The sequence below is a fragment of the Podarcis vaucheri genome (assembly GCF_965113315.1).
Source record: "Podarcis vaucheri genome assembly, chromosome: 6".
Classification (NCBI taxonomy): Eukaryota; Metazoa; Chordata; class Lepidosauria; order Squamata; family Lacertidae; genus Podarcis; species Podarcis vaucheri.
In genome coordinates this window covers 76,224,026-76,247,530 of record NC_138764.1, presented here as the reverse complement: position 1 = coordinate 76,247,530, position 23,505 = coordinate 76,224,026, and the positions used below count along the sequence as shown (strand labels likewise).

Genomic DNA, 23,505 nt, shown 5'->3' with positions numbered 1-23,505 from the left:
CTATCTATCTATCTATCTATCATCTATCTATCTATCATAAGAACATAAGAAAAGCCTGCTGAGTTAGCCCAATGACCCATCTAGTTCAGCATCCTGTTCTCCCAGAGGCCAACTAGATGCCTGTGGGAAGTCCGCAAGCAGGACTCAAGTGCAACAGCACTCTGCCCAACTGTGATTCCCAGCAACCGGTTTTCAGTGATATACTGCCTCCAACAATGGAGGTTTGAACACCTTCTCCTCTTCTTTGCTACACATATCCACTGTCCAATTGTAATTCTGATTCGTAACTGTATTTCTCTGCATTTCTTTAGCAGACATCTTTAGTGTCACAGGAAGAAGGTAGCATTCTAATAGTCTGAGAGTCCTTAACCAAGAAGGCAATGAAACCAGAAAGGAAGCTCAACCTTTACAAAAACAAACACCTGTGAGAATCAGAGGGGCTTGCAGAAAATAATGGAGCAGAGCACAACCCCTTTCTTCCCAAAGGCACGCTCTCATATGCCTGCACGCTACTGAAAATCTAAGAGGACTATTGCAGGCTCAGCTGGTTTTTGCCCCCAAGCAAACAGTATATACCAACCTTGGAAAACGTGGAGCCTTTCCCTTCAGTCTGGATAGTGATGGTCTGCGTTCTGCGTTGCAGTATTTGGTCAATATCTTCCTCACAGAACTTGGAGCCTTCGTCTTCTTCATCCATCAAAGCCCCATAAGCGCCTTTTCGCAATAAATCTTCGACCTCCATTTTTGAGAGCTGCTGCACCTTCCAAAGAGACAAACAAAAAGAAAAGAGAACCCCACCTTGGACAGCGAACAGAAAAAAAACTAGCAACTTCAAAAAGTAGGTTCTGGGATAGCTCAGTCAGTAGAGCATCAGACTCTTAATCTCAGGGATGTGGGTTCAAGCCCCACGTTGAGCAAAAGATTCCTGCATTGCAGGGGATTGGACTAGATGATCCTCAGGGTCCCTTCCAACTCTGTGATTCTATGAAGTCTACAGAAAGGTATGAAAATTAGCAGATGCAAAGGTCATGGTTCCAAAAGGCCTCCTTACCCCATTGTTGCTCCCCTTGCGATTTATGTCCTGCAGCACCGCTTTGTCCAAGCCTAGCTTCAAGCTGGCCTTGTCAAACATCTCCCGCTCGTAAGAGTTCCTAGTGATGAGGCGATAGACCTTCACGGCCTTGCTTTGGCCTATCCGATGGCAGCGAGCCTGAGCCTACAGGAGAGAGACAAGGAAGGCATCACTGGAGAACTGGAAGAACTGGAGGCAATGGGGGAGCTTTCTCCATCCACATCACCATCAAAATCCTTCCCCCACCACCTCTCTTAACCCTCTCATAACTGCATCTGAGCCCATCAGGTGGAGGAAGAACAGCCATGCCAAGGCTTCCCAGTATAAAAGACCGTAATAGACACCACCATAAGACTCACAAACCGTAAGACTCACAAACAACCAAAGCATTTCCAAATCGGGGCATATTAGAGTTTACTTTTATTGTTAGGAAAACTTTTATGAGTACAAAACCCACTGAAAACTAAAAATGCATGTACACCTGAAGCTGGAAGAGATACCCTGTTGATGTGGAAGAGATGGGAGTGTCAGATTCATGCCCCTTCAAGCACCCTTTTGCCTTCTGAGCAGTGAGTTCCACATTTTTCATGGTCATTCTACATAGTCTCTGTTCCCACAGACAGCAACAAGCTTTTAGCCAGACCTTTGGACCATGTGGTCCCATCTCAGCGATGTTAGCAATACCTGCAGATCGTTTTGTGGATTCCAGTCCGAGTCAAAGATGATGCAGGTGTCAGCAGCAGTAAGGTTGATGCCCAGCCCTCCTGCCCGCGTACAGAGCAAGAACACAAAGCGGTCTGAATCCGGCTTGCAGAAGCGGTCAATGGCAGCCTGGCGTAAATTCCCACGCACCCGCCCATCAATGCGCTCATAGGTGTATCTGTGTAAACAGGGAGGCATAATAGGTCACATTGGGAATAGTGCAAAAAGGAACAGCACAGAACCAGGACTTCCTGCCTCCAACTGTGGCCAAATTAGCAACAGAGCTGTGTTGGTAAAGCTAAGCAAACCCAGTTTCCTTACTCTGGTGTTGTGGAAAAGAGCAATGGCCATGAAGCAGCCATCCCTGTTTCAAATCTCAGTCTAGCTATGAATTCTTTGGGAGACTTCAATCATGCCAATATCTCTTAACCTTACCCCAATCTCTATAATATGAAGAGAATACTGCTGGCCTATGTTACAGGCTTGTTGCCAGGATTGTTGAGGCATTGTGGATGGAATGCTTTGCGGCCATGCTCTAAAGTGCTAAAATATCACCACCACCACCACCACCTGTATCTGGTTTTTTTTAAAATAGACATGCATAGGATCTAGGAGTTACTTTGATATCAACAAATACACCTGGTACTCCAAGACCCCCCTCCTATAACCAAGCTGGTCCTCTATAATAATCCCCCAGTTTCACCCAAAGCCCGCTTTTTTCCCAGGGCTTTCTACGTGAGATGTTCTCTGACACCAATTGTCAAGAAGTAGTAAAGCAACTAGATTACTGTGCAAAGAGCTGGAAATGTATTTCAAATAGGCACTAGTACTACATGTTAAAAAAAACACTATTCAGTCTCTTAGGTCCCAGATTAAAGTTCTAAGCACCAGGCAACTTAAAGCCCAGGATTTTCCCAACTGTGATGTGCTACTTCTTGTGCGACTTCTAGCAGCCTTTGTCACATTACAGAAAGCAGCTGGAATAAGATTCGAGATGGTAGCTGCAAGTGTGCTGCTTAGAGAGCGGGTCTCCACCAGGGAGGCACTTTTAAGCCAGCAGCGGCTGGTTCACTCAGAGAAGAAGGTGTGCACTACAGAACTGATAAACTGCAGGAGGGCTGCTGGAGCCATCTAGTCTCACAGTGAGAAAGCAACTACATAGATACAGATCACAGCAAACTGCTATGATTTCCAGAGGAGCTGCCACATTACTCTGTTGCAGCCTTGTGGCAACTTAAGCACTAACTAATGTGTTAGCGCGCAAGCTTTCATAGACTGGAGCCCACGTCATAAAAATGGGACTCTACTCCACAAAATCTTATGCTATAATAAATGGGTTAAACCTTTAAGGTGCCACAAGACTTTACTGCATGACAGCGAACTTAAAATGACTGGACTGCTTCTTAATTAGGAACATAAGAAGCTGCCTTATACCTGATGAAACTAGCTGTCTATTTAGCCCCCTACTGTCTATTGTGATTAGCAGTGACCAATCGATCCTATTTTTCACAGGGGATGACAGGAATTGAACCTGGGACTATCTCTATGCAAGGCATGTGTTCTACCACTGAGCTATGGTTCCTTCCCTCTATGGGTACTGAATTCTCAGTAGGGACTGCTATCCCGCATGGTACTGGGTCAAGGCAGATTGTGACTCAAATGCACAGAGAAGAATGGATCCAGGGAAAGTGAGTTATGACAGCTGCAAGGGATGGAGGGTTTGTGCTTGCTTTCACAACACAGTTGTTCCCTTCCTGCCTCCAAGGGTAAAGGAAGAGAATCTATGGGGAAAGAAAAAAACAATAAGGGGATGAAGGAGATAATCTAGGCAGATGGGAAAAAGAAAATGGTATATATGAGTGCATTGGAAGATGACAGTAAGGCTAACAGCTTAGCATGCTCTGGAAGGATATCACTGATCCAGGTGATGCTCTGTGGTGCGAGCTCTTGGGCTGTACTGACCGCCTCTGGATGAGATAATCCTCCAGGATATCAAGGCAGCGCACCATCTGGGAGAAGATCAGCACCTTGTGCCCGCCTGCAATCAGCTTCGGCAGCAGCTTATCAATCAACACCAGCTTGCCTGCTGCCTGGATCATCGCCTGTAGCTGGAAGTCAAGAGCATCTGGACTGTGGGTTTTACGGAAATCCTCCAGGATCTTCTCCTCTGCCCCTGGCCCAGAGAGAGAGGGGGGAAATTCACCAGTGGTTCAAGGTTCATAATCAACTCCCAAAGCATCCCTAGCACATTATTGCTTTGTTTTGGTGCTGCTCATTATTTACCATGGAGGCTTTGGTAAAGGAACTGTGATGGGGGTGCAGGAGGCAGTCCTTATACCTCTAGGCCAAGGGTGGGGAACCTGTAGTCCTCCAGATGTTGTTGACTAGAACTCCTCCCATCCCCGCTGTTGGAACCATTGATGGCACCATCACCCCTAAGGAAACACCCGATTCATCTGCTAAAAGGAAGTTGCTACGGTAACTCTTGCCGCTTCACTACGGATGAGGAAACTGCAGCGGCATCACAGGCCAAGTGTGCTCGAGTACCCAGATTCCAGCCCCACCCCTTACCATTGATGAGGTAGGGGTGGTTGCAGCACTTGCGCAGCTCCATCATGGTGTTGATGAGGTTAGGCATGTTGTGCTGGTTAGCACCCTTGGACAGGAAGCTGAAATTCTTCTCTAAGATAGCCCGGTAGTATTTCTTCTGGATGTTGGTCAGTTCTACCTCAATGATGGTCTCCTGTTTGGGTGCTAGGTTCTTTTCCACATCATCTTTCAGCCGTCTCAACATCATGGGTTTCAGGAGGGACTGGAGCTTTTTTACCTGCCAGGATCAAGAAGAAAGATAATCCATAAACACTGCATGGGATCTCAGCTCAGACAGCAACTCTAGAACTTCACATACAAAGGCTCTCCATATGCCAGACCTGGCATACTGATTAAGTAAGCAACTGCCCAGAACTCAGACATGCAAATTCTAAGATGTCAGGGCAAAGCCTGCTTACTGCTCTTTTGTGAGCCTCAAGCAGGGAAAGTAGCATATGCAACTGATATGCGTAGTTGGAAGAAAGGTAGTACATACTATTATTACTATTATATATTTATTTATACTCTACTTTCTTCCTGTCAGGGACTCAAGGTGGTTTACAGATAAGAGCAGTTAAAAACATAGGGAAAAAATCATTGAAACACACACGCCCTACTGAAGTGAGCCCCAGCTCGGCACACCAGCTGAGAGTCAATCCTGCAACCTTTCCTATTTACCTGTTCCTCTGTCTTGAGGTCCCCAAACTCTTCCAGGAAAGCCGTCTCAGATGGGAACTGCTGTGGCTCCAAGAAGTTCAGCAGGCTGAAGAGCTCCTCCACTGAGTTCTGCAAGGGTGTCCCAGTCAGGAGCACTTTGTGTTCCTATTTGCCATGCAGGGAGAGATCAGGACAGGACACTTGCTGAGGCAACAGGATGGGCAGGGCGCTAACTCCTGCATTGTGGCCCTGCAGTGCTTTTGCTTCTGGAGCAGAGGCAGCTGGTGACAGGTCACTCTGCCAGTCAAAGGGTCTACTTTCAGCTCTCAGAGAAGCCAGCTTCTCATAGACCATTCTTACATCTTTACAGCCAGCACCTGCCCTGCCCAAACCATTGCCACCTGAGGGAGAAGCAAACATTCTATTGCAAGCCAGATGGCTCCAAACCATCTTCCTACAGGAAAGCACTCAACTTCCCAAACTGCCCGCTGTAGAAAATGCTAAGAGTCCACAAGTTTTGACTGATGGTTTCATCCAGACACAGTGACTCTCCTAAGAGTATAACTGGAAAAGCTATGCTATGGTATGCCTCTGGTGTGCATAAGAGACATGCAGCACATAGCTAGAAGGCTGCTAGAAGTTCCCTTTGAGAGCCATGTAGCGACAAAGCACAAACCTCAGGACATGTGTTGTGCAACTGTGGAGTAGGATCCTAGCCACAGTACAGCAGTAGACATAGGTGCGCACTTGCACACCATTCAGTATCCTCGTACCAGGGTTGGATTCCCACAGTGCGCAGAAGAAGAAATTCAATTTGGAAAGCCTCACCAGAGACATGAGTTTCAGTCCTTCCAGTAATTTGCAGTTCCTGTTCTTGAGCCGATGGGCCTCATCGATTACCACACAGCGCCACTGGATCTTCTTCAGCTCTGGGCAGTCAGCCAGGATCATCTCAAAGGTGGTGATGACTACATGAAATTTGAAGAGCCCTGAAAGAGGATTGCCCTGGAGATACCAAAACAAGATGGGAGAGTTTGCTAGCAGCTAGGACTGCTCAGGTAGCAGGAGTCCCTCAAGTTCTTGACTGAGGCACCTGGTGCCTGAAAAGTGCCAGTCAAGCTCAACAGAAGGGGACTTGCAAGCTCCACTTAAAACAGAGGCCATGGAACTACATCACCAATAATCTTCTACTTACTCAGCAGTTGCCCATACCTAGCATAACTCCACTGAGCATACCCATAAGTAGAGAAGGGGCACTATTAAATGCACCTGGAGTCTGCATCTATAACTGAAGGACAAGCAGCCCTTCCCAGTTAGGTTTCTCCCCCAAGGTGTCCAGGTGGTAGAGCCCCACTCTCTGCTTTCTGAAAGTTTTGTTCAATTCTGACAGTGGGGGAAGGTGCAGCCTGAACCTCACTTTCAGAACCTCCCAAACATGTGCCACCACTGAGCCAGCTACACCACTCACACTACCCTCAACTACTCTAAATTACAAGTGGACTGGTCATGTTGGCTGTGTTTTATTTCCACTGTCACAGAAGTAGGTTGTCTCTGAATACCAGTTGTTGCAAATTGCACTCGGGTCCTACTTGCAAGCTTCCCATAGGTTTCCGGTTGGCCACCATGAGAACACTGGATGAGATGGACCTTTGCAGGGCTCTTACATTTTGTTGTTTTTGTTTTTCATGTACTCCTTGGTTTTAGACTCCCCAAAGTAGTAAAGCCTCCCCACCCTGCTCCAGAGCATTGCTGGGAACCCTGCAGGCCACATTCCCAACAGAAGTTAAAAAACACACCCAGGCACAGCAGTAGCAGCAAGGATTCCAGGGGTGCCTGGGGACCAGAGAGCATCACAAACCTGTGGATCTCGGTACACCATCTCATACTGCTGGATCATCTGGCGGCTTATCTGGCTGCCATGGTACACGATGGCATTCATCTCAGTCCACGTGCGGAACTCTCTCTCCCAGTTTGTGATTGTGGAGAGTGGGGCAATGATCAGGAACGGCCCCCGAAGGCCCATCAGATATATCTCAGAGAGGAATGTAATGGACTGGATTGTCTTCCCCAAACCCATTTCATCAGCCAGAATGCAGTTCTTCCTACGGGAAACACCACAAGCAGGCATTACAATCCCTGGGAAGCACACAACTGAGCAAGGCCTCCTCCTGCAGACGATTCCTGGCTTTAACACTGACACAGTGTGTTACCTAGACAAGTTGTTTGAACCTTCTGGTGCGCTTTCCCCCCACCCACTTGCTTCTTAAGAGTTCATGTCTACATCCCACGGAAATGAGTGCCAAATTAACTAGTACTGATGGTAAATAGCCTCAGACATTTGCAGCAAAAGCAACATGTGCACACTGTACGGGGTTAGCTTCCCATGCTGCACGTTTCCAACAGTTACACAGTTCTCCTGCCTCCACATTCCTAGCATAAGTTATAGGCACATTTGCTCCAGCTACCCTGCAAGTGACTAAGATGTCAAGCCAATTAAACTATATACCAAATCAACAAAGAACATCCCCAAACCCCAGCTGAATGCTTGTAGCCTCTGAAATATGCTAACAGCACCCCTTCAAACAACTCCTGTTGTTACTTCATTCTTACTGATGACATTTACCAAAGATGCCCCTGTGCCATCTGCAACTCACCTGTTGTACCAATTAAAGAGCAGCCAATTCATTCCCTCCAGCTGGTACTCCCGCAGTTGGTTGTTGTTCTTATAGTCCCGAGTTTTCACTAACTTTTGCCAGGACTCAGAGGCAGGACGCTCCTGGAGGGGGAAATCAGAAAGGAGTACAGTGACTAGTGCAAAGACTAATCTTATCTTGGGAAATATATTTTCATAATTGATTAGCACTTCTAACTAGTTCTCACATTCTATAGCAAGCTATATTTTGTGTTTATGGTATAATATAATATGATACTCATTAGGATCTATAACACAATGGAACAATACCAAAAACCCATCCACATAAGTCATTCTAGGGAAGCATTTCATTTTTAGCCCTCTGGCACAAACATATCCCACACATGACCCCATCCAGAGTTTTGGATTCCTTTGAGGAAAGCAACATTTGTTTATTTTTATTTATTACATGAAATTGTTCCTACACCAGCTATTTCAAAGGGTGGGGGGAAACTGAAAAGAGATATAGACCCATAAGCCATGCTACACAGCAAAGGACATTCAAAGGGTTGGACTTTCTTTAGAAGGCCACTGAAGTAGCCACTGCTCTGCTCAACATCAGCAGCACATTAAGGCACAGCTCCTACTCCATCCAGGTCTTCATAGAAAGGAGACAGAATATGAATCTTTCAGCACAATCCTATGCATGGCTGCTGAGAAGTAAGTCCAGTGGTATTTACTCGAACGTAAATGTGTACAAGACTGCAGCCAGACAAACTGGTGAATAAATCCTCCCAATGAAGATGAGTGGAACACACTAGGAATTTATCAGAAACATAGAAGAATGCCTCACACCAGGTTGGACTACTCAGCCAACAACAATATTTTTTATTAAATTTATTTCACGTCCTTTTGCCAAAATGAGCCCAGGAAACAACAAAGCAATAAAACAACACAATTAAAAATAAAATGAGCAAAAGCATTCTGTTCCCATATAGTGGAAAAGTAGACATCTATAGGAAGCCCAACAATCCAGATGTGAAACAAAAAAATTGTTTCCCTTTGGAGAGTGTCTTGTTTTGTTTTGTGGTACCCAGGTCCTTTCCAATACAGTTTCCTAATTTTACTTGTTTTATCATTGTAATGGTTTATCTCCTTTTTAAAACTGCATATTCTGTTGTTGTAACCTGCCCTTGGGAGCTTATGGCGAAGGGCAAGCAAGGAATCACATAAGCAATTAAGCAAAACAGCACTCTCCTATTCCCTTTTCCCAGCAACTGGGACTCAGCACAAGGCCGCTGAAACTGGAGGTAATCTACAGACATCGTGACTATCAGTCAGTCACCACTTCCATCTTATAAGCCTGACTGGATTTGTCTACTACAGTCCTCCTGGTTTTCAGGGAAGCTACTACCTATTTTTTATGGGGGTCAGCTCTGTTCATGTCAGTGAGCCATTAGTTACAAACTTATGTACCAAACATGTCACCTACAAAGCATCTCTGCACCATCCAGCTGGAGCTCACAGCACAAAAGATATGAAAAGCCACTATCAAACAACCACAAAATGATGATAAGCAGCAGATAATAACACTACATGAATAGCCAAGGCTAAACTAGCAGATGCTCTGGGAGACATCTGGATGAAAGTGGGGGAGGAAGGGCTGGAAAGAGAGGAAGGTTACCGCTGTGAGTTGAAGGGCCTCAGCAAAGATAACAAGAGAAGATAAGGGTAGGAGCAACATCTTAAGAGAGAGTGCCAGGATTGAGAAGAACCTAACGCTAAAATTATTCAACACACAACATTTCCCTCCTTATTAAACTGAAGTTTCTCTCTTAACTCTTACCAAGGATTTGATTTCTGGTTGGATTTGCAGAGAGAGAAACTCTTTGATCTTTCCAGGGTCGACATCTTCCTCCAGCTCCCAAGTGCTTTCCTCATAAGGCAATGAGCACCATTTCACCAGGTAGTGAGTCACCTCCTGCAATCCATGGAAAACAAAGGAGATGCAGAAAACAAGTGACAAAGCGCAAGTGACAGAACTCCTTTGGGAACCCTGTTCTGTACATATACCAAGAAAGCAAGAGCCTTAAGCAAATGGAAGCACATAAAAATCTGTTGCACAAATCCCTACAGAGAAGGAAACGGAGGATAAGGAAGGTTTGCATCAAGACCAATGGGAACTGAGTGCAGGGATGCGATGCTGACAGATGCAACTGTACAACCAGCTATCATAAAAACATTCCTAAGGCAGAGGAGGGGCTGTTTTTTCTAAAAACAATAATAATAAACTGCACATATATCTTAAGTCAGGGGTGAGCAGAAGATCTTGGCCCAGTGATGGACCATTTGGTTAGTTAGTTCTTATCTTGAAGAAGCATGCATACTCAGTATATTTAAAAGCAATTAGTTATGCCCTCCACAGTGATGAATAAATTGGATTTGCGTTAAACAGCATGACTCAAATTAATCCACCACCCCCCAAACAGCTAATTCAAAGAAAAGGGAAGAGGTGAGTGGGTTGAAGCTGGGACATTTGCATGCAACAGATATGCCCAGCATTAAATATCAGCACCTGGCATTCTTATCAGTGCCACACTACTCTGGCGCTCACACTGCACACACTCTATGGTCCATCATGAAAACAAGAGGGATTAATAAGGAGCTGTCAACTGCAAGGAGCAACCATGCTAGAACAACATCTACCTCCCCGGTGTCAGAGTCCTTCGTGTGAGCCACCTCCAAAATTCTATCAACTTCCACGTAGTCTGGGTTGAACATATCTTCATCAGGCTGGCAGAAAAGGATATAAAACAACACGACATACATCAAGACAGGGTAAAACTTGACTGAACAAAGTAAGCATGAAAACAATAGCTTCTGAAGCCATTAAGCCAGGATCTGCTGGATTATTGTGGTATAAGAAAGCCACACAGGCTCCCACAGGCACTCCCTTTTTTATAAGTCAGTAAAAAAGCATTAGTTGTCCGGTCAGCAACTTTATTTATTTTTAAATACAGGAGCTATATTTTGGACTGAGAAAGGACTGAAGGACACTGGTTCTGCCTAATGACTCATTCCTACACAAGCAAATGAGTCTTCGCCAAACTCCTCCAGCATTTCTAACAGAAGCAGCAGAGGCTGCTTACCTCTCCTTACATCCTTCATCTGATGACTCCAATTCATACAGGCAAATGGAAGTACATACCTGAGTGACATAAAAGGGGGATTCTGCCCAAGCCTCTTTTGATGTTCATACTGGGGAAGAGGGGATTAAAAAGAAAAATGGAAACCAAATCCCCCTACTAAAAAAACCTTTTTCGCTCAGGCTTTCACATTTCTAAAACAGCGAAGGTGCATAAGTTTAGGAGGGGTGTTCTCAGGCTATGCTGAGGTTCGTTTGAGAGATGTGGATGGTATGCGGCAGAGAGAGCTTGAAATGCAAAACCCCCCCCCATACTCGGAGTGGGCTGGCCCATTCTGTGCAGGGCCCAGCCCCCTTTGGGTCAAACTTGAAACAGGTTCGGGGCCCTGCCTCCAGTGCTAGTTCCTCCCTGAGCCAAAGAAGATTCTACTTTGCAGAAGGAAGTTGGAAGCCCAAAAGAGAAAATGACACCCCACACATCATTTACCAGCTAAGAGCCTCTCTTGTCTGAAAGGAAGCTCTCTGCTGCCAACGACTGCATCACCACCCTTCCTCAAGGTGATTTTTTTCTTTTCTTTTTTGTCTGCAGAAGCCTGTGCAGGATTATCAGGGAAGGGAGAGCAGCAGCAACAAACTGAATTAGGTTTCCTGAAAGTCCATAAGGTTTCTGAGTGTTCGACCAGGGCTTAACTGGAAGGGTCTTACACAACTGTAATGGAAAGCCGCGAAGGGCCACAATGAATCATCAAGCCATCCTTTTCATCTTCCTACTTGAGGCGAAAATTCCACAATGCATGCCTAAACACAAGCATGCAAAGGTGTGGCATCCTGTTAAATCTAACAAGGGGACAGTATGCTATCTGACACAAAGAGAGGAACATCCAAGATCATGTTCCCAAAAAAAAAGATTCTGGCTACCTTGGTTCTCATGGAACTGTTATGGGGTAAAATGTCATCAAACAGAACTCTGCCCCATTCAAAATGCAGCAACTTTGCATTTTCAACTATCTGGGCCAATAGACAGGCTATGGATTAACTGACAGCTTATAAATAATGAGCAGGTGGAAACCAGCAGCTCTTTATTCTTGCCAGCGCCTCCTTCCTCTTTCTCTCTGTAACAGAGGTGCTAATTCAGGGAAGAAATGCAGAAATGTGATTGCTTATCACAGCAGTGTCTCTTTAAAAACCTCAATGGTTCCGCCACAAAAGAATATGGAAAGCAGTGTGGGAATTGGCTCTCACACTAGGAGACAGGAGGTGAGGACCCCAGTGCATCAAGCAGAGGAGCAGCTGCTCATCGCAGACAAAAGGGAATGATGTGGCACCTTCCACCAGAAACATTTCACACTCGTGCCAAGAACCTGTACAGACAAAGGGCTCAAAACTCCAAGGATTCGCAGCCGCAGTTAGAAAGCAATTTCAATTTCATATTGCCCTGATTTATACCCACCAGGGATGCATGGAAAAAGCTGCAGGTAGCAAGCCTGGCAAGAGCGATAAATTCATATTAAATTTCATTCTAAGTGAGACCAATCTACCTACAGAGCTCAAGCACATGTGCATATGCAAGTAAGTGGAAGAAGCGGCCTGGTGAAACTCTGGTCATTCCTGGAACCTCCTCTGAGGCAGCTGGGTCACAGCAGTGACAACGGGGGCCCTCCATAAATGCACACACCTTGGTGATGCTGAGAAAAAGCACCCCTGGGTAATGAAGCCCTGACACACGACATGTCACATATTTTGAGGAGGGAGTGTCAGAGTAGCCCGCCAGGGTCAATGCTCACCTCAGTGAAAATGTGCTTCATCTGGGCCTGCTTATTGCGAAAACGCTTGATCTTCTGGGAGATGCGTGGGTCTTTCTCCAACTCCTCCATTGTGGCCCATTTGCAGTGTAAGTAAGAACTGCAAATGAGCAGAAAACACCATAAAGGGCATGAAGAAACAGAGCTTGACCCCCTACCCCCCCAAAAAAAAACCCCCAAGGGAACACAATTCTAGGACATCATAAAAAACAGAGCCATAAAAGCCACAGGGTTGTATCCAATGCAGTGCTTCATAAAATGTCCCATCAGTGCCTGCGCAACGTAACTTCAGCTCCCTCTCCTCCCCTAAACAACCCCTAGATCTGTTCTAGAGGTTCCCACCAACCTTCTGGAGCACATATGGGAAGAATGTTGGGGGAGGAGAGGAGAGGAAGCCCCATCATGCCAGTGGAAATCCCTTGTGCTGACAGGATGCATTAGCTGAATACTGCCCATAACCAGAAACTTAATGGGGGAGGGTGAAACAGAACTGCATGGCAGATGAGCAGCACGTGTAAGCAATGGTCAATCTCACTTTCTAATAAAGATCACTCACTTGGAGTGGGGAATAAAAGGGAAGTTCAGGTCAAACTACAAATAAGGAAGTGGCTGCAAGAAGCAGACCTTCTACCCAAGTGAATGGGGGGGGGGGAGGGAGAAAAATGAAGACTACAGGACAACAGACCACTGAAGCAGTGAAACCGAAGGCAAAGCAAGAAGGTGCAAGGAATTAGCACTTGTTCCCTAAAGACACAGCAGTGAGGTTGGAGTGAGTGGAAGGAACAAATGCATTATCAATGCGTAAACAAGCTGGAAAGAAGAAAAACCACATGCCATACATACAAATTGCGGTACTTTACGTAGAACTCTTCCTGCTCGTAAGTTGCTCCTCCTGGGTAGGTCTGGAACAACAGCAAGTGCTCGGTAAGCCCCGTTTACATGGAAGAGTTACTAGGACCACACTGTACGGCCAGCGTGATCTCACCTGAACCGTTCTGCTCTAATCTAGCAGAACAGAGTGTAACAGACTCAAGCACCTTCCTGCATGAAACATGGGAGGGCGGATGCTGGAGCCCAGTTGGCAAGAAGCACAGAGGTGGAGCAAGGGAAGGCAGAAAATTCTGTTTCCATCCCCAATCAGTAATGGAACTCTTGAGACTTTCAATAAACCTAGGCAGCACGGAAGGACAATGCAGCATACAGGACCTAAGTCCGATACTAAATTTCCCCCATATGCTTCAGCAGCAGATAGCAAAGGGCACACAACACTGTCAATGGACAAGAACTGACCACTTCTAACCCCAGAAAATGCACAGGACAGCCACTCCTGACAACTTTGTAAGAAAAGCCCTATCGCCAAGCAGACTGGAGACTGTCTTTAAAGCACATGCTTTATTCTACAGCAAATGCTGTAACCCACTTGTGACATGGTAAATATTATGTCAGCCCATTTTAATATGGAGTCCCAGATTTTACAACTAGGCCAGACTCTAGCGAGCAAGATGAACCCAAACCTTTAGTAAGCAGCCACATCTCCACCTCCTCCCTTCAGCTTGGGACTGGAGATAGGAGGCAGAATAAGTGGGCTTCTCTCTGCACCAAGCTCAAAGCACTCATTGGGTGCAGCAGTGCAGCGAACCTCTGCCTTCCCCACGTCCAATTCTGAGCTGTTGTGGGCTTGCTTTCTGCCCCTCCCTATGTCTGAGCTGAGAGTTAGATTTTCCTGTGACCTTGGACTCCTTTTCTCAGGCACAGTAAAAGGTCAAGAACAATACCCGGCACAATTGCTTCGTCAAAATAACAGGTTGAAAGCCTATTTTGAATTTTTTTTTTTTTTTTAATAACTGCAAATCTTGCAGGAAGAATCATTATGGTAACTCCAGCTCCTTTCTCTAAATGTTATATACTCAGCCACATGGGTCCACCCATGCAGTTTCTCCTCCTCAACTTCACATCGTATACGGTCTGACCTTGGATCCCGAATGCCTTGATACTTAGACGTTTTGGCTCCCAAACGGCGCCAACCTGAAAGTGAGTGTTCCGGTTTGCAAACCTTCTGTGGAACCAGAATGTCCAACGGGGCTTCTGAGACTTCCGATTGGCTGCAGGAGCTTCCTGCTGCCAATCAGAATCCGTGCTTTGCAAGTTGAACGGGCTTCTGGAATGGATTCCGTTCGACTTCCAAGGTACGACTGTAATTACTCTATGAAGAGTGAATGCTGGATTCAGAAGGACACTTTTCTCCCTTACACGCAATCTCTCCACTCAACTGCACCCACTACAGACCTTTCGCCCAACAGCCTAGAAAAAGACCGGTTAGGATCTCATGCTAAGAGAGTTACTCACCTCCTTCTGCACCATCCTGGAGGCAAGGATCCTCTCAATGATGTTGGCATCATCCTCGGGGGGCTCCTGTGGATCCCGAGACAGTAAGGTTTGTTATTCTGATACAATAGCAGCATCTGATGCCCCAGAATTGCACAAGTTAAAAAGGGGGGAATCCTCAAGTTCTCAAATCCCAACTCAAGGCCTCTTCTGGAATTAAAAGACAGGCAAATGTGTATGTCAGGCTTCATCAACCTGACACCCTCCAGGACTCCAACTCTCATCAGCCTGACGTCATCCAAAACATGTGGAGGGCACCAGGTTAATGAAGGATGTTCCATAGTAATTCTGCTCATGTAGGGCCGGGCCGCCCATGAGGTCAGTGGGGTGAGGAAGCTGCCTCAGGTAGCAGAAGCAGGAGCCACCACACCGCCCAGCTAAAGGAGGCTGCGGTGTGGCAGTACAGCACGCTCCCCTTTTGCCTCAGGTGGTGCGCTGCTCTTGGCTTAGGTGCTTTGTGGTGTGCTTTGCTATGGCACTAGGACTAGGTATACCCACATTCAAATCCCTGCTCAGCCATGAAGCTCACTGGGTGACCTTGGGCTAGTCACGGTATCTCAGCCTAACCTACCTCAAGGTATTTTTGCATGGATAAAATGAGAGAGGATACCATGCATTCCACCTAGAGCTCCTTGAAGGAAAGGCGTGATAGATATGTAATAATAAATTTTAAAAATGTGGAGTCGCCAGTGAATATGCCTGTACAACATACATGCTCACAAATAACTGCGTATCAAATCCATGTAACCGTTTTTGTTTTGTTTGTATTAAAAAGTAACACGTCAGGCCCTATTCAGACCACCACTGGAAACAAACTGGGAGCTTAAGAAGTGAGGTTAGTTTACATGTTTTGGTTACTTATACATAGCATGTTCCATGTTCTTGAACCCTCAATGATATGGCCATAGCACCAGCATATACGTGCCTCTGCTCTCAGACTTTTGCCAATATTAACCCAGACGTCCCGCATGTCATGTTCCTATTACATTTCTCCTCCAGATCAGAAAATGATATTTGGAAGCAAAGAAGCAAACCTTGTTTCCTCAACAGCCCCAGCCTTACCTCTGCCTGCCAGGCCAAGGTAGACGCAGAGAGAGCAGAAGCCCGACCAGCTCCCAGAACAGCAATTGTTTCACCATCATCATCCACCACCTTGAAATCCAGGTCTTCGTTGTACTTCCTGCGCTTCACCTGGCGGCCAGAGCGGCGCTTCTGTGCATCAAACAGAAGCTCCGATAAGAGGAGATGCACACCTAATTTCCTGACTCAGATCTGGCACTTGCCCAGCTAATACAAAGAGCAGGAACAGGACTCAAAGCTTGGCTGGTACTCTCCCAGCCCTTGCAAAACTAGGGCACTGGGAGGATGAACTAAGCAGTCGTTTGAAGGACAGAGTCAAATGCCCCCTCTAACCACACGGTCATTTTTATTTATTTAATTTACACGCAAGAGGACAAATGTAATATAGCAAAAACCAGCCCTCCACCAGTACACTATTTTGTGATTTTTTTCAAAGATATCACACCTTACTATTCCATAGAACTATTCATGTATCTCAGTCTGTCATACATGTTCAAGTATACAGCAACTGTAAAATCTCTGCTTCTTCCTTGCTAACGTTTACCAATGCAAATAACAAGGGTCCTCCCGTTCAATCTCTCATCCAAAGTCTTAGGGGAGTGATGCATCCAATTCCATTGGATGCTATGTGGTGTAGCTAATAAAGCTGCAAAATACTGTGCAGAGGTCCATTATGTTTTCCATTCAATTTAAGGGACAACTTTTCTGCCATTGCTATCTGCCATGACCATCATTTCAAGCATCCTACACCAAGGATAAATCTGGAGCCAACTCTTTAACCTCACTACCTCTGGTCCTGGGTGCTGTACACCACAAGACAGGGGAATCTGCTCTTTCACAGTCCTATGCATGTTGAAAGGCCCCATAAATCCCAGAAAGAAAACCAGCACAAAACAAACCACAAGGCAGGTAATGACTTACTCTGGTGGCTGAGAATCTGCACTTAGTCAAGTATATCTAAAACCTCATGCCCTTCACTTCAGTTGTTTCCTTCCAACAGCAAGTATCCTTCTGATTTCAACACCATATGCTCCTGGAAATCTTCACTAACTCCATAGGCAGTGTCTCCATAGACAAGCAAAGGAAAGGGAGGCAAATGCCCTTTCTGTTTGGGAAGCTCTAAGCACAATTCAGCTCACTCCACAGAATCACTTTGCTGTTCTGTGTCTTCCCTGGAGCTGCCCTTGAGTAAACCATCACTTCCTTCATGCTGCAAATACTCTCCGAGCAAACTCCCTGTTGAATTCACAAATCACTGATTTAACAGAACATCCCCTTCAGCATCCTTTATCTCCTCTTTGCGTCTCCAGCTTTTCTTGACCCATAATCTTATTGGGTCTGTTAAGAAGCAAATTGATCACAGTGCTCCTCTCAGCAAAAGCAGTGCTAGCTACAGAGACAGAGCTGCAGTTCCTATTTAAGGCTCGGTCTGAGGGTGGTAGCTGCTGAAGCAACATCTGAGCTCTGCTCATATGAAGTATTCAGCCTGAGCATGGAGCTGTCCAGGGTACCTGTGACTCAGGTAAGGTCAGCAATTGCAAGAGTAGAGGGAAAAGTTGAGAGGAGAGCATTCTTTTCCTACCAGTTGTATCTTGGATGCATGGCCAGATGGTAGGGTCTTGTCATTTTTAAAGGAGGAGATACACGCACAGCACATCCCCCTATATTTCACTATACTGAATAATCAATTCTATACTATATAGATTCCTACCTCTCTCCAGCACAAGCAGGGCCAGGCACAAGATCAGTACAGACCATGCTATCCATGAGGGTAAGGGGTCATGCAGTATTAAAAAACAAGGCCTTTGCATTTTGGACATACCGTATTTTTTGCACCATAACACTCACTTTTTTCCTCCTAGAAAGTAAGGGGAAATGTCTGTGCATGTTATGGAGGGAATGCCTACGGGTGGCATGCCTACGGATTTTCCTCCTCTAAAAACTACGTGCGTGTTATGGTCGGGTGCGTGTTATAGAGCGAAAAATACAGTACACAGTTTGGCAAATTCCCACACTTCTGGTTCTGGGCACAAACTGCTATCAAGATGTATCCTTTGGGACTCACATTGTAAGGAACGTATGATTAAAAAATGAGCTCTCCAACTAAATAGGAGGAACATTACTGGAACAGCAACTGGCCATATACCTGAAGAGTCACACACAGAATCCCAATGATAGCAGTCATTCTTTCTCAAGACAGAGCCTCCCATGCCCATAAAGGTGAGAAGCCCAAGCATACCTGGCTGTCAGCTGATTCAGCAGACTCCTCAGGGCTCTGCCCAGACAGTGAAAGGAGGCTTTGATCCAGCTCAAGGCTGTCCACTGAAGTGTCATTTTTCCTTTTCCCTTTTTTTTTCTTCTCAACAGGAGTTGGTCCTTGCTCCGTGCTGCAGATATAAATGAGTAGTGTCAGAGGAATATGAAATTGCAGGTACATTTTGAAGGACATCACCTTGGTGTAATAATTTGCTTGGTGTAATAATTTGTGTTTCTGCCCAAAATGCCTCCCTAAAATGTGTCTCCCTTTGTGCCACTATTCCTTTGAGAGTACTTGGTCGTTTTCAGTCAGGATCAAAAGGGTCACACACAAAACCATGCCTTTGGATGGTTCTCTTCCAATGGCAGTTATGTTCTTCCCAAAACCCACATCTGAATCAAGCCATGTTTTGGTTTAGCATTACATGAACGCCTGTTCAGTGTCAAATTAAACAGAACCATTCTCTGGGCTTCCAAACAATTTTAAAAAACAAATGGGGGTGGGGAAGTAGGGCTAGGAGAGGTTGATGATGTCACATGGCAGTTGGGTATTCTTTGGACAAAGAGAGTCAGGGCTGAACAAGAGCTGTGTTAATTGAATTACAAACTGACTGGTCTTGCTGGCGGAATCAGGTTACACTTTCTCCCTTTCCAGGAACAAGTAAGCAAAAGATGTTTGCAAAATCTTTTCAACACAAAAAGGAGAAAAATACTATAGCAAGCAAATACAGAGACATTTCACTGCACAGCATTTTTTTTTATGTCTTGTTTATGAAAAGGCAGCCTCAAAAGTGCCTGAGTTAAAAAAGTGGGCAGCCAGAGTAAGTCATTCAGTAAATCATCCATTCCATGTATCCAAAATCCACATTATGTCAATACCTTTATTAGGTCAACTGAAATGTCACAAAATAATGGCAAGCTTTTCAGTTCCCCACAGCTCTTCATCAGGCTAGGTAGTAAAAACTGTGAAGCGGGTTTCGTTATCAGAAAGGTTATTCCCTCTAACTGCTAGGATAAAGCTACCCAATTTTGTTTCTGTTGACTTTTTTTTTAACCTAGCATACCAACTAAAATTGATCTCTACCTCTGATAATATTATAACTGCTTTTTTTTCTCTTTATTCCTGTTCTCCACCTGCCAAGGTAACTGTGTGCTTCACCTAAGGACAGAGACAGAACTGGGTAACAGCTAGCAGTTGCAGTTCCAGAGATGGGGAATTAAGCATCATATTTTCTCCTTCCTAGTAGACCTTGGTGCAACATGAAACCTGCATAGCTTCTAAAAGAGCCTCATATAATATACAATGCTGACCTTCAAATAATTGGGGAGTAGGGAGGAGCACACCATGATAGCAGGAATACAATGGATAACCTTTATTTGCTGGAGTTTTGGAAATTTGGTTCCAGCAACACTCAAAGTTTTAAGAATCTGATGAGGGCCTGTTCCAGTTGCTTGGACCATTAGAGATTCAGCCAGTGGCCAAAAGGAGCAGAAGTCTTTGGTTTTGCTACTTTCTTGTGCCTTGTTTTCCTCTGCTACAGCTTAACCCAGCCCTTTCCAGTTGTTTTCATGCATCAGATGGTGCTCAAGGTGGCTAACAATACAAATGCAATAAAATACAACAAAAACAACATTAAAATACAAAAACAAGTCAGGTAAAACGGCAAGAAAAACAACCACTTCAAACCAATTTAAACATATTTACAATAGTTGGCTTATGAGTACAGGTCCTGTCTAAATAAAAATCTTCTTGCCTACCAACAGGAGGTCACTAAGAGATGGGAATAGCCAGACCTCCCTTGGCAAGGAGTTCTACAGCAGCCATCAAGAAGGTCCTCTCTTAAGGTCCACTAAGTGTGGTTCTGATGTTAGCAGGACTGACAGAAGGACCTCTCTTCGAGACTCTTAAAACCTAGACAGCATCATATAGAAAAACCTAACCTTTCAGACAGCCTAATTCCAAGATGTGTAAGGCTTTGTAGGTAACAGCTAACACTTTGAATTGTGCCCAGGAATGGACTGGTACCCAGTGAGACTATTGTAAATGGGGGGGAGTAGCCCCCATAACTGGCCCCATCAATTTATGCCTCCACCAGCTGCAAACCAGACAATGCACAATCAGGCACAGTTCAAGCCAAATTCCCTATGATGTTTCTCAAATTAAAAGTTGACAAACTTCAAACACATAACTTTTTTAGACATAACCCAAAACACAGCTGAGTTTCATATTCAGGGTTTAATGTCCTTTCTCTATCAATGATGCTTACTTCCAGTACATTGGTCTCTGCAAAGCACTCAGAGGCACCAGGCAAATACCAGATCAGTTTCACATATCTGGCACCAGCATATACAAATCAAGAGAGTTGTACCAATTTACCAGGTCGAGAGGGGAGGGGTGTGTGGACAGGAATAAGACATCCACAGGGACCACAGAAATCACATTTCAAGTGTATTAGTCCTTACTCAGGACTGTTTTCATCTAGTTTATTTTTGCTTTTGCCACTCCTTTAACAAGAAATGGTTTGCTTTGGTTTATCTTTCTTTGTCTATTTTAAAATCATGTTTCCGCTGAACCTTCCTGCCCCTGTTTCATGGGAAATTGCTGTTAGCTGGAGGTTGTGCAAAAAAATAATTCTTGCCAACAGCTTTTTCAGGCAGTTGCGACGCAACCACATGCCTGTGAACGAACCAGAAGCTCTGGAAATGCACCGATGCTGTAGCTTCTGCTTCAGTAGCAAGTCCCCAGACATTGATTTTGCAGTCACAATTAACAACGGTTCCATTCATGAATGCTGGAGCTAACTGTGATTAGAAATAATTTAGAGGAGATTATTCCACGATTACCAGCCGCTTAGAGAATTTGCAGCAATTGCTCCATTTGCATGCATGTTTTATACTGTCACTTCAGAAAGAATGCTTCCCTGCTATCTTCTTTTTAAAGTGTCTTGTGACAGGACCAATGGACTTGAATCCTTATTGAGAATCTAAGTAGCAAGAATGACCCTTTCGTCACAAGCAAGTTGCTCCTAGCTGTGGCTCAAGTCCACAAATTATGAAGAGCAACATAATATGTGGCAGTCACGAGTGTCATTGACAAGAAACCCACCCCCTGGTGAATTTAACATTCTAAAACTCTTCTCCTTTTTGCACTCCTCTCCCACTGTTACCCTACCTGGGTGGGCATTTCTCTCATTTTAAAACCCCTTTAAAATTGATCGCTAAACCATCGTCCGATGGTTTTTGAAAGTTGGGATTGAAAAATGGAAAATTTCTTTCTTTGATTCTTCTTTTCTTTTTTCTGTAAAAAATGCTTTTGACGTATATCTGACTATACACCTGTACCTGAAAAAAAGCAATAAAAAATATTATAAAAAAAAAATAAAATTGATCGCTAAAGTCAATCTTATGGCACCTGGTAAAAGTAATTTGTTTTTTTCTGCACTTTTGAGGTCCTTAGCAAGAATTCCACAGGACAAATAGGGACAAGGTAGGCCCAAAGATGCAGCACCTTGGAGAGTTCCAAGAGAGTCTGCAAACTGAAGCCTTTCATTCCTCCAGGACCAGATCACAACCTCCCAGGCTCTGCCCCTTCCTAAAGTGATGTTTTTGAGTCCTTTGGCCTCAAGCCTAGCACACCTTAATTCCCTCCAGAATGAGTGACATGGAGACACATAGTGTCTCTGGTGAAGATGAGGACAGGTCCTTTGGGAGGGTGCAGGCCCAGAGGTTGTTGACTGGAGGTGTTAATTCAAGGGTCTCTAGCTCATGGTATCCAAGTTCAGTAGGTTCTAGCTAAGGAATAGCCATTATGCTGGTGTCTGGATATTTATCTCATCCAGTGCTGCTGATCTGTCTGCCCACTTCTCAGTCCAGCTGTTCAGGGTGGGGTACATGATAGTTCTTGTGGTCTGTTAGCCAGAAGGCTTATATAGGGTCAGGCTGGCTTAGCTTCAGCCATAGAACTGCACCATCCCAATGCCACACTGAGGTGTGATAAAAAACATGATTTTACATAAACCGATTTTTATTTTCAAGCATGATGAAATCCACACAGAATTCTCTATCTAATGTGTCATGCTCCTGACCACTAAAGAACAGCAAGTCAAATCTTCAGCCCAGGTGGCAAATGAATGTTGAACACTTTCACAGGTTTCGAGTGAACGCAAAAATAATCACATGCTGGGATAATTAGTCCGCTTTCAGATTAGCCTGGTGCTTGTCCTTTGTTTACCTGCACAAGTCCAACCATAACCCCAGGGAAAGCATGGATTGCTGGGGAGTGGAGACTTCACCCCTGGATTCTTAAAGCAAGTGACTCTGTGAAAGCTTTTAGCCAAATCAAAGGGAGAGAGAGCAACAAAGGCAGGAGACATTACCTACGCCTATCTTCAATTAAGGACACTCTCAAGGGAGATCAGCCCTTCTCTCCTGACCAGCTCATAATTAAAGAAATTAGTTCAGGCAGCAACACAAAGAACCCTAAGACATGCACCCTCGTTTATTACGGTCCAGCACTACAACAGACATAGAAAAAAATCACATGTCATTTTGAGGAAAACGAGCTGTATTCTAGGAAACCCATGTCACATGATAGCTTAAGGAGGGAAATGGGTTCTATTTCTGACTCTGTCACTGATGAACTAGGACTTGCGATTCCCCCCACCCTCCCCTATTCCCACATTCAGTTCCACTTTGTCCACCAACAAGGATGAATAAAGCTACTAAGAGGTCAAAATTCTTGCCTCATTTATACTTGGGGATTTTTCTATAGAAACTCCCACCACAGACAGATTTCAATTAAGCCACCTCCTATTTACTGCAGCCATATACTTACTTTTCTTCTCAAACCAAAGTACGTGACATTGGGGGGGGGGGAGGTATGTGACATCAAAGGAAAAAAAGGAGGGGGAAACTGCCCAACCTCAAACACCAAGTATTACTGCAGAAGGTAGTCAGAACTTGAGATTTAGGTCCCCATTTCATGCAGTCAGAGAGGCCGTTTCCAAGTTGTGTGAGCCCATTTAGGTTTAGGCTGTGTGTGAATTATCACTTTTAACTACATGTATATCCTTCCCTGCCTCCCAAAGGACTCCAGGGTGATGAATACAGATAACAAAACAATTAAAATATATGAAAACAATTCCAAGACAAATGCAGACACTACAATATGGGCAAGGCCAATCAC

At 44.9% G+C, this 23,505-nt stretch overlaps 1 protein-coding gene and 1 long non-coding RNA gene across 8 annotated transcripts in view; one reads left to right on the top strand and one right to left on the bottom strand.

Annotated features, from left to right (window-relative positions):
* LOC309535540 overlaps positions 1 to 17,029 on the top strand; it is a 47,509-nt gene extending 30,480 nt beyond the window's left edge. Inside the window, exon 3 of the long non-coding RNA XR_014221282.1 lies at positions 16,759 to 17,029. This is a non-coding gene — a long non-coding RNA (uncharacterized lncRNA). The remainder of the gene's footprint in view (positions 1 to 16,758) is intronic.
* Positions 1 to 23,505, bottom strand: part of CHD6 (chromodomain helicase DNA binding protein 6) — a 105,016-nt gene that overhangs the window by 25,942 nt on the left and 55,569 nt on the right. For 5 of the 7 annotated variants that reach the window (XM_082228613.1, XM_082228618.1, XM_082228612.1 and 2 more), the window contains 16 exons: positions 18,304 to 18,451; positions 16,047 to 16,196; positions 14,946 to 15,011; positions 13,443 to 13,501; positions 12,582 to 12,699; positions 10,359 to 10,445; positions 9,499 to 9,633; positions 7,675 to 7,796; positions 6,879 to 7,122; positions 5,849 to 6,025; positions 5,042 to 5,185; positions 4,346 to 4,601; positions 3,737 to 3,947; positions 1,757 to 1,952; positions 1,054 to 1,216; positions 581 to 765 (listed from right to left, as the gene is read on the bottom strand). In XM_082228613.1, the coding sequence (XP_082084739.1) occupies positions 581 to 765; positions 1,054 to 1,216; positions 1,757 to 1,952; positions 3,737 to 3,947; positions 4,346 to 4,601; positions 5,042 to 5,185; positions 5,849 to 6,025; positions 6,879 to 7,122; positions 7,675 to 7,796; positions 9,499 to 9,633; positions 10,359 to 10,445; positions 12,582 to 12,699; positions 13,443 to 13,501; positions 14,946 to 15,011; positions 16,047 to 16,196; positions 18,304 to 18,451 (2,461 nt within the window). Of the gene's footprint in view, positions 1 to 580; positions 766 to 1,051; positions 1,217 to 1,756; positions 1,953 to 3,736; positions 3,948 to 4,345; positions 4,602 to 5,041; positions 5,186 to 5,848; positions 6,026 to 6,878; positions 7,123 to 7,674; positions 7,797 to 9,498; positions 9,634 to 10,358; positions 10,446 to 12,581; positions 12,700 to 13,442; positions 13,502 to 14,945; positions 15,012 to 16,046; positions 16,197 to 18,303; positions 18,452 to 23,505 lie in introns of all 7 variants that reach the window. The other 2 variants (XM_082228616.1, XM_082228617.1) reach the window with 2 other exon arrangements.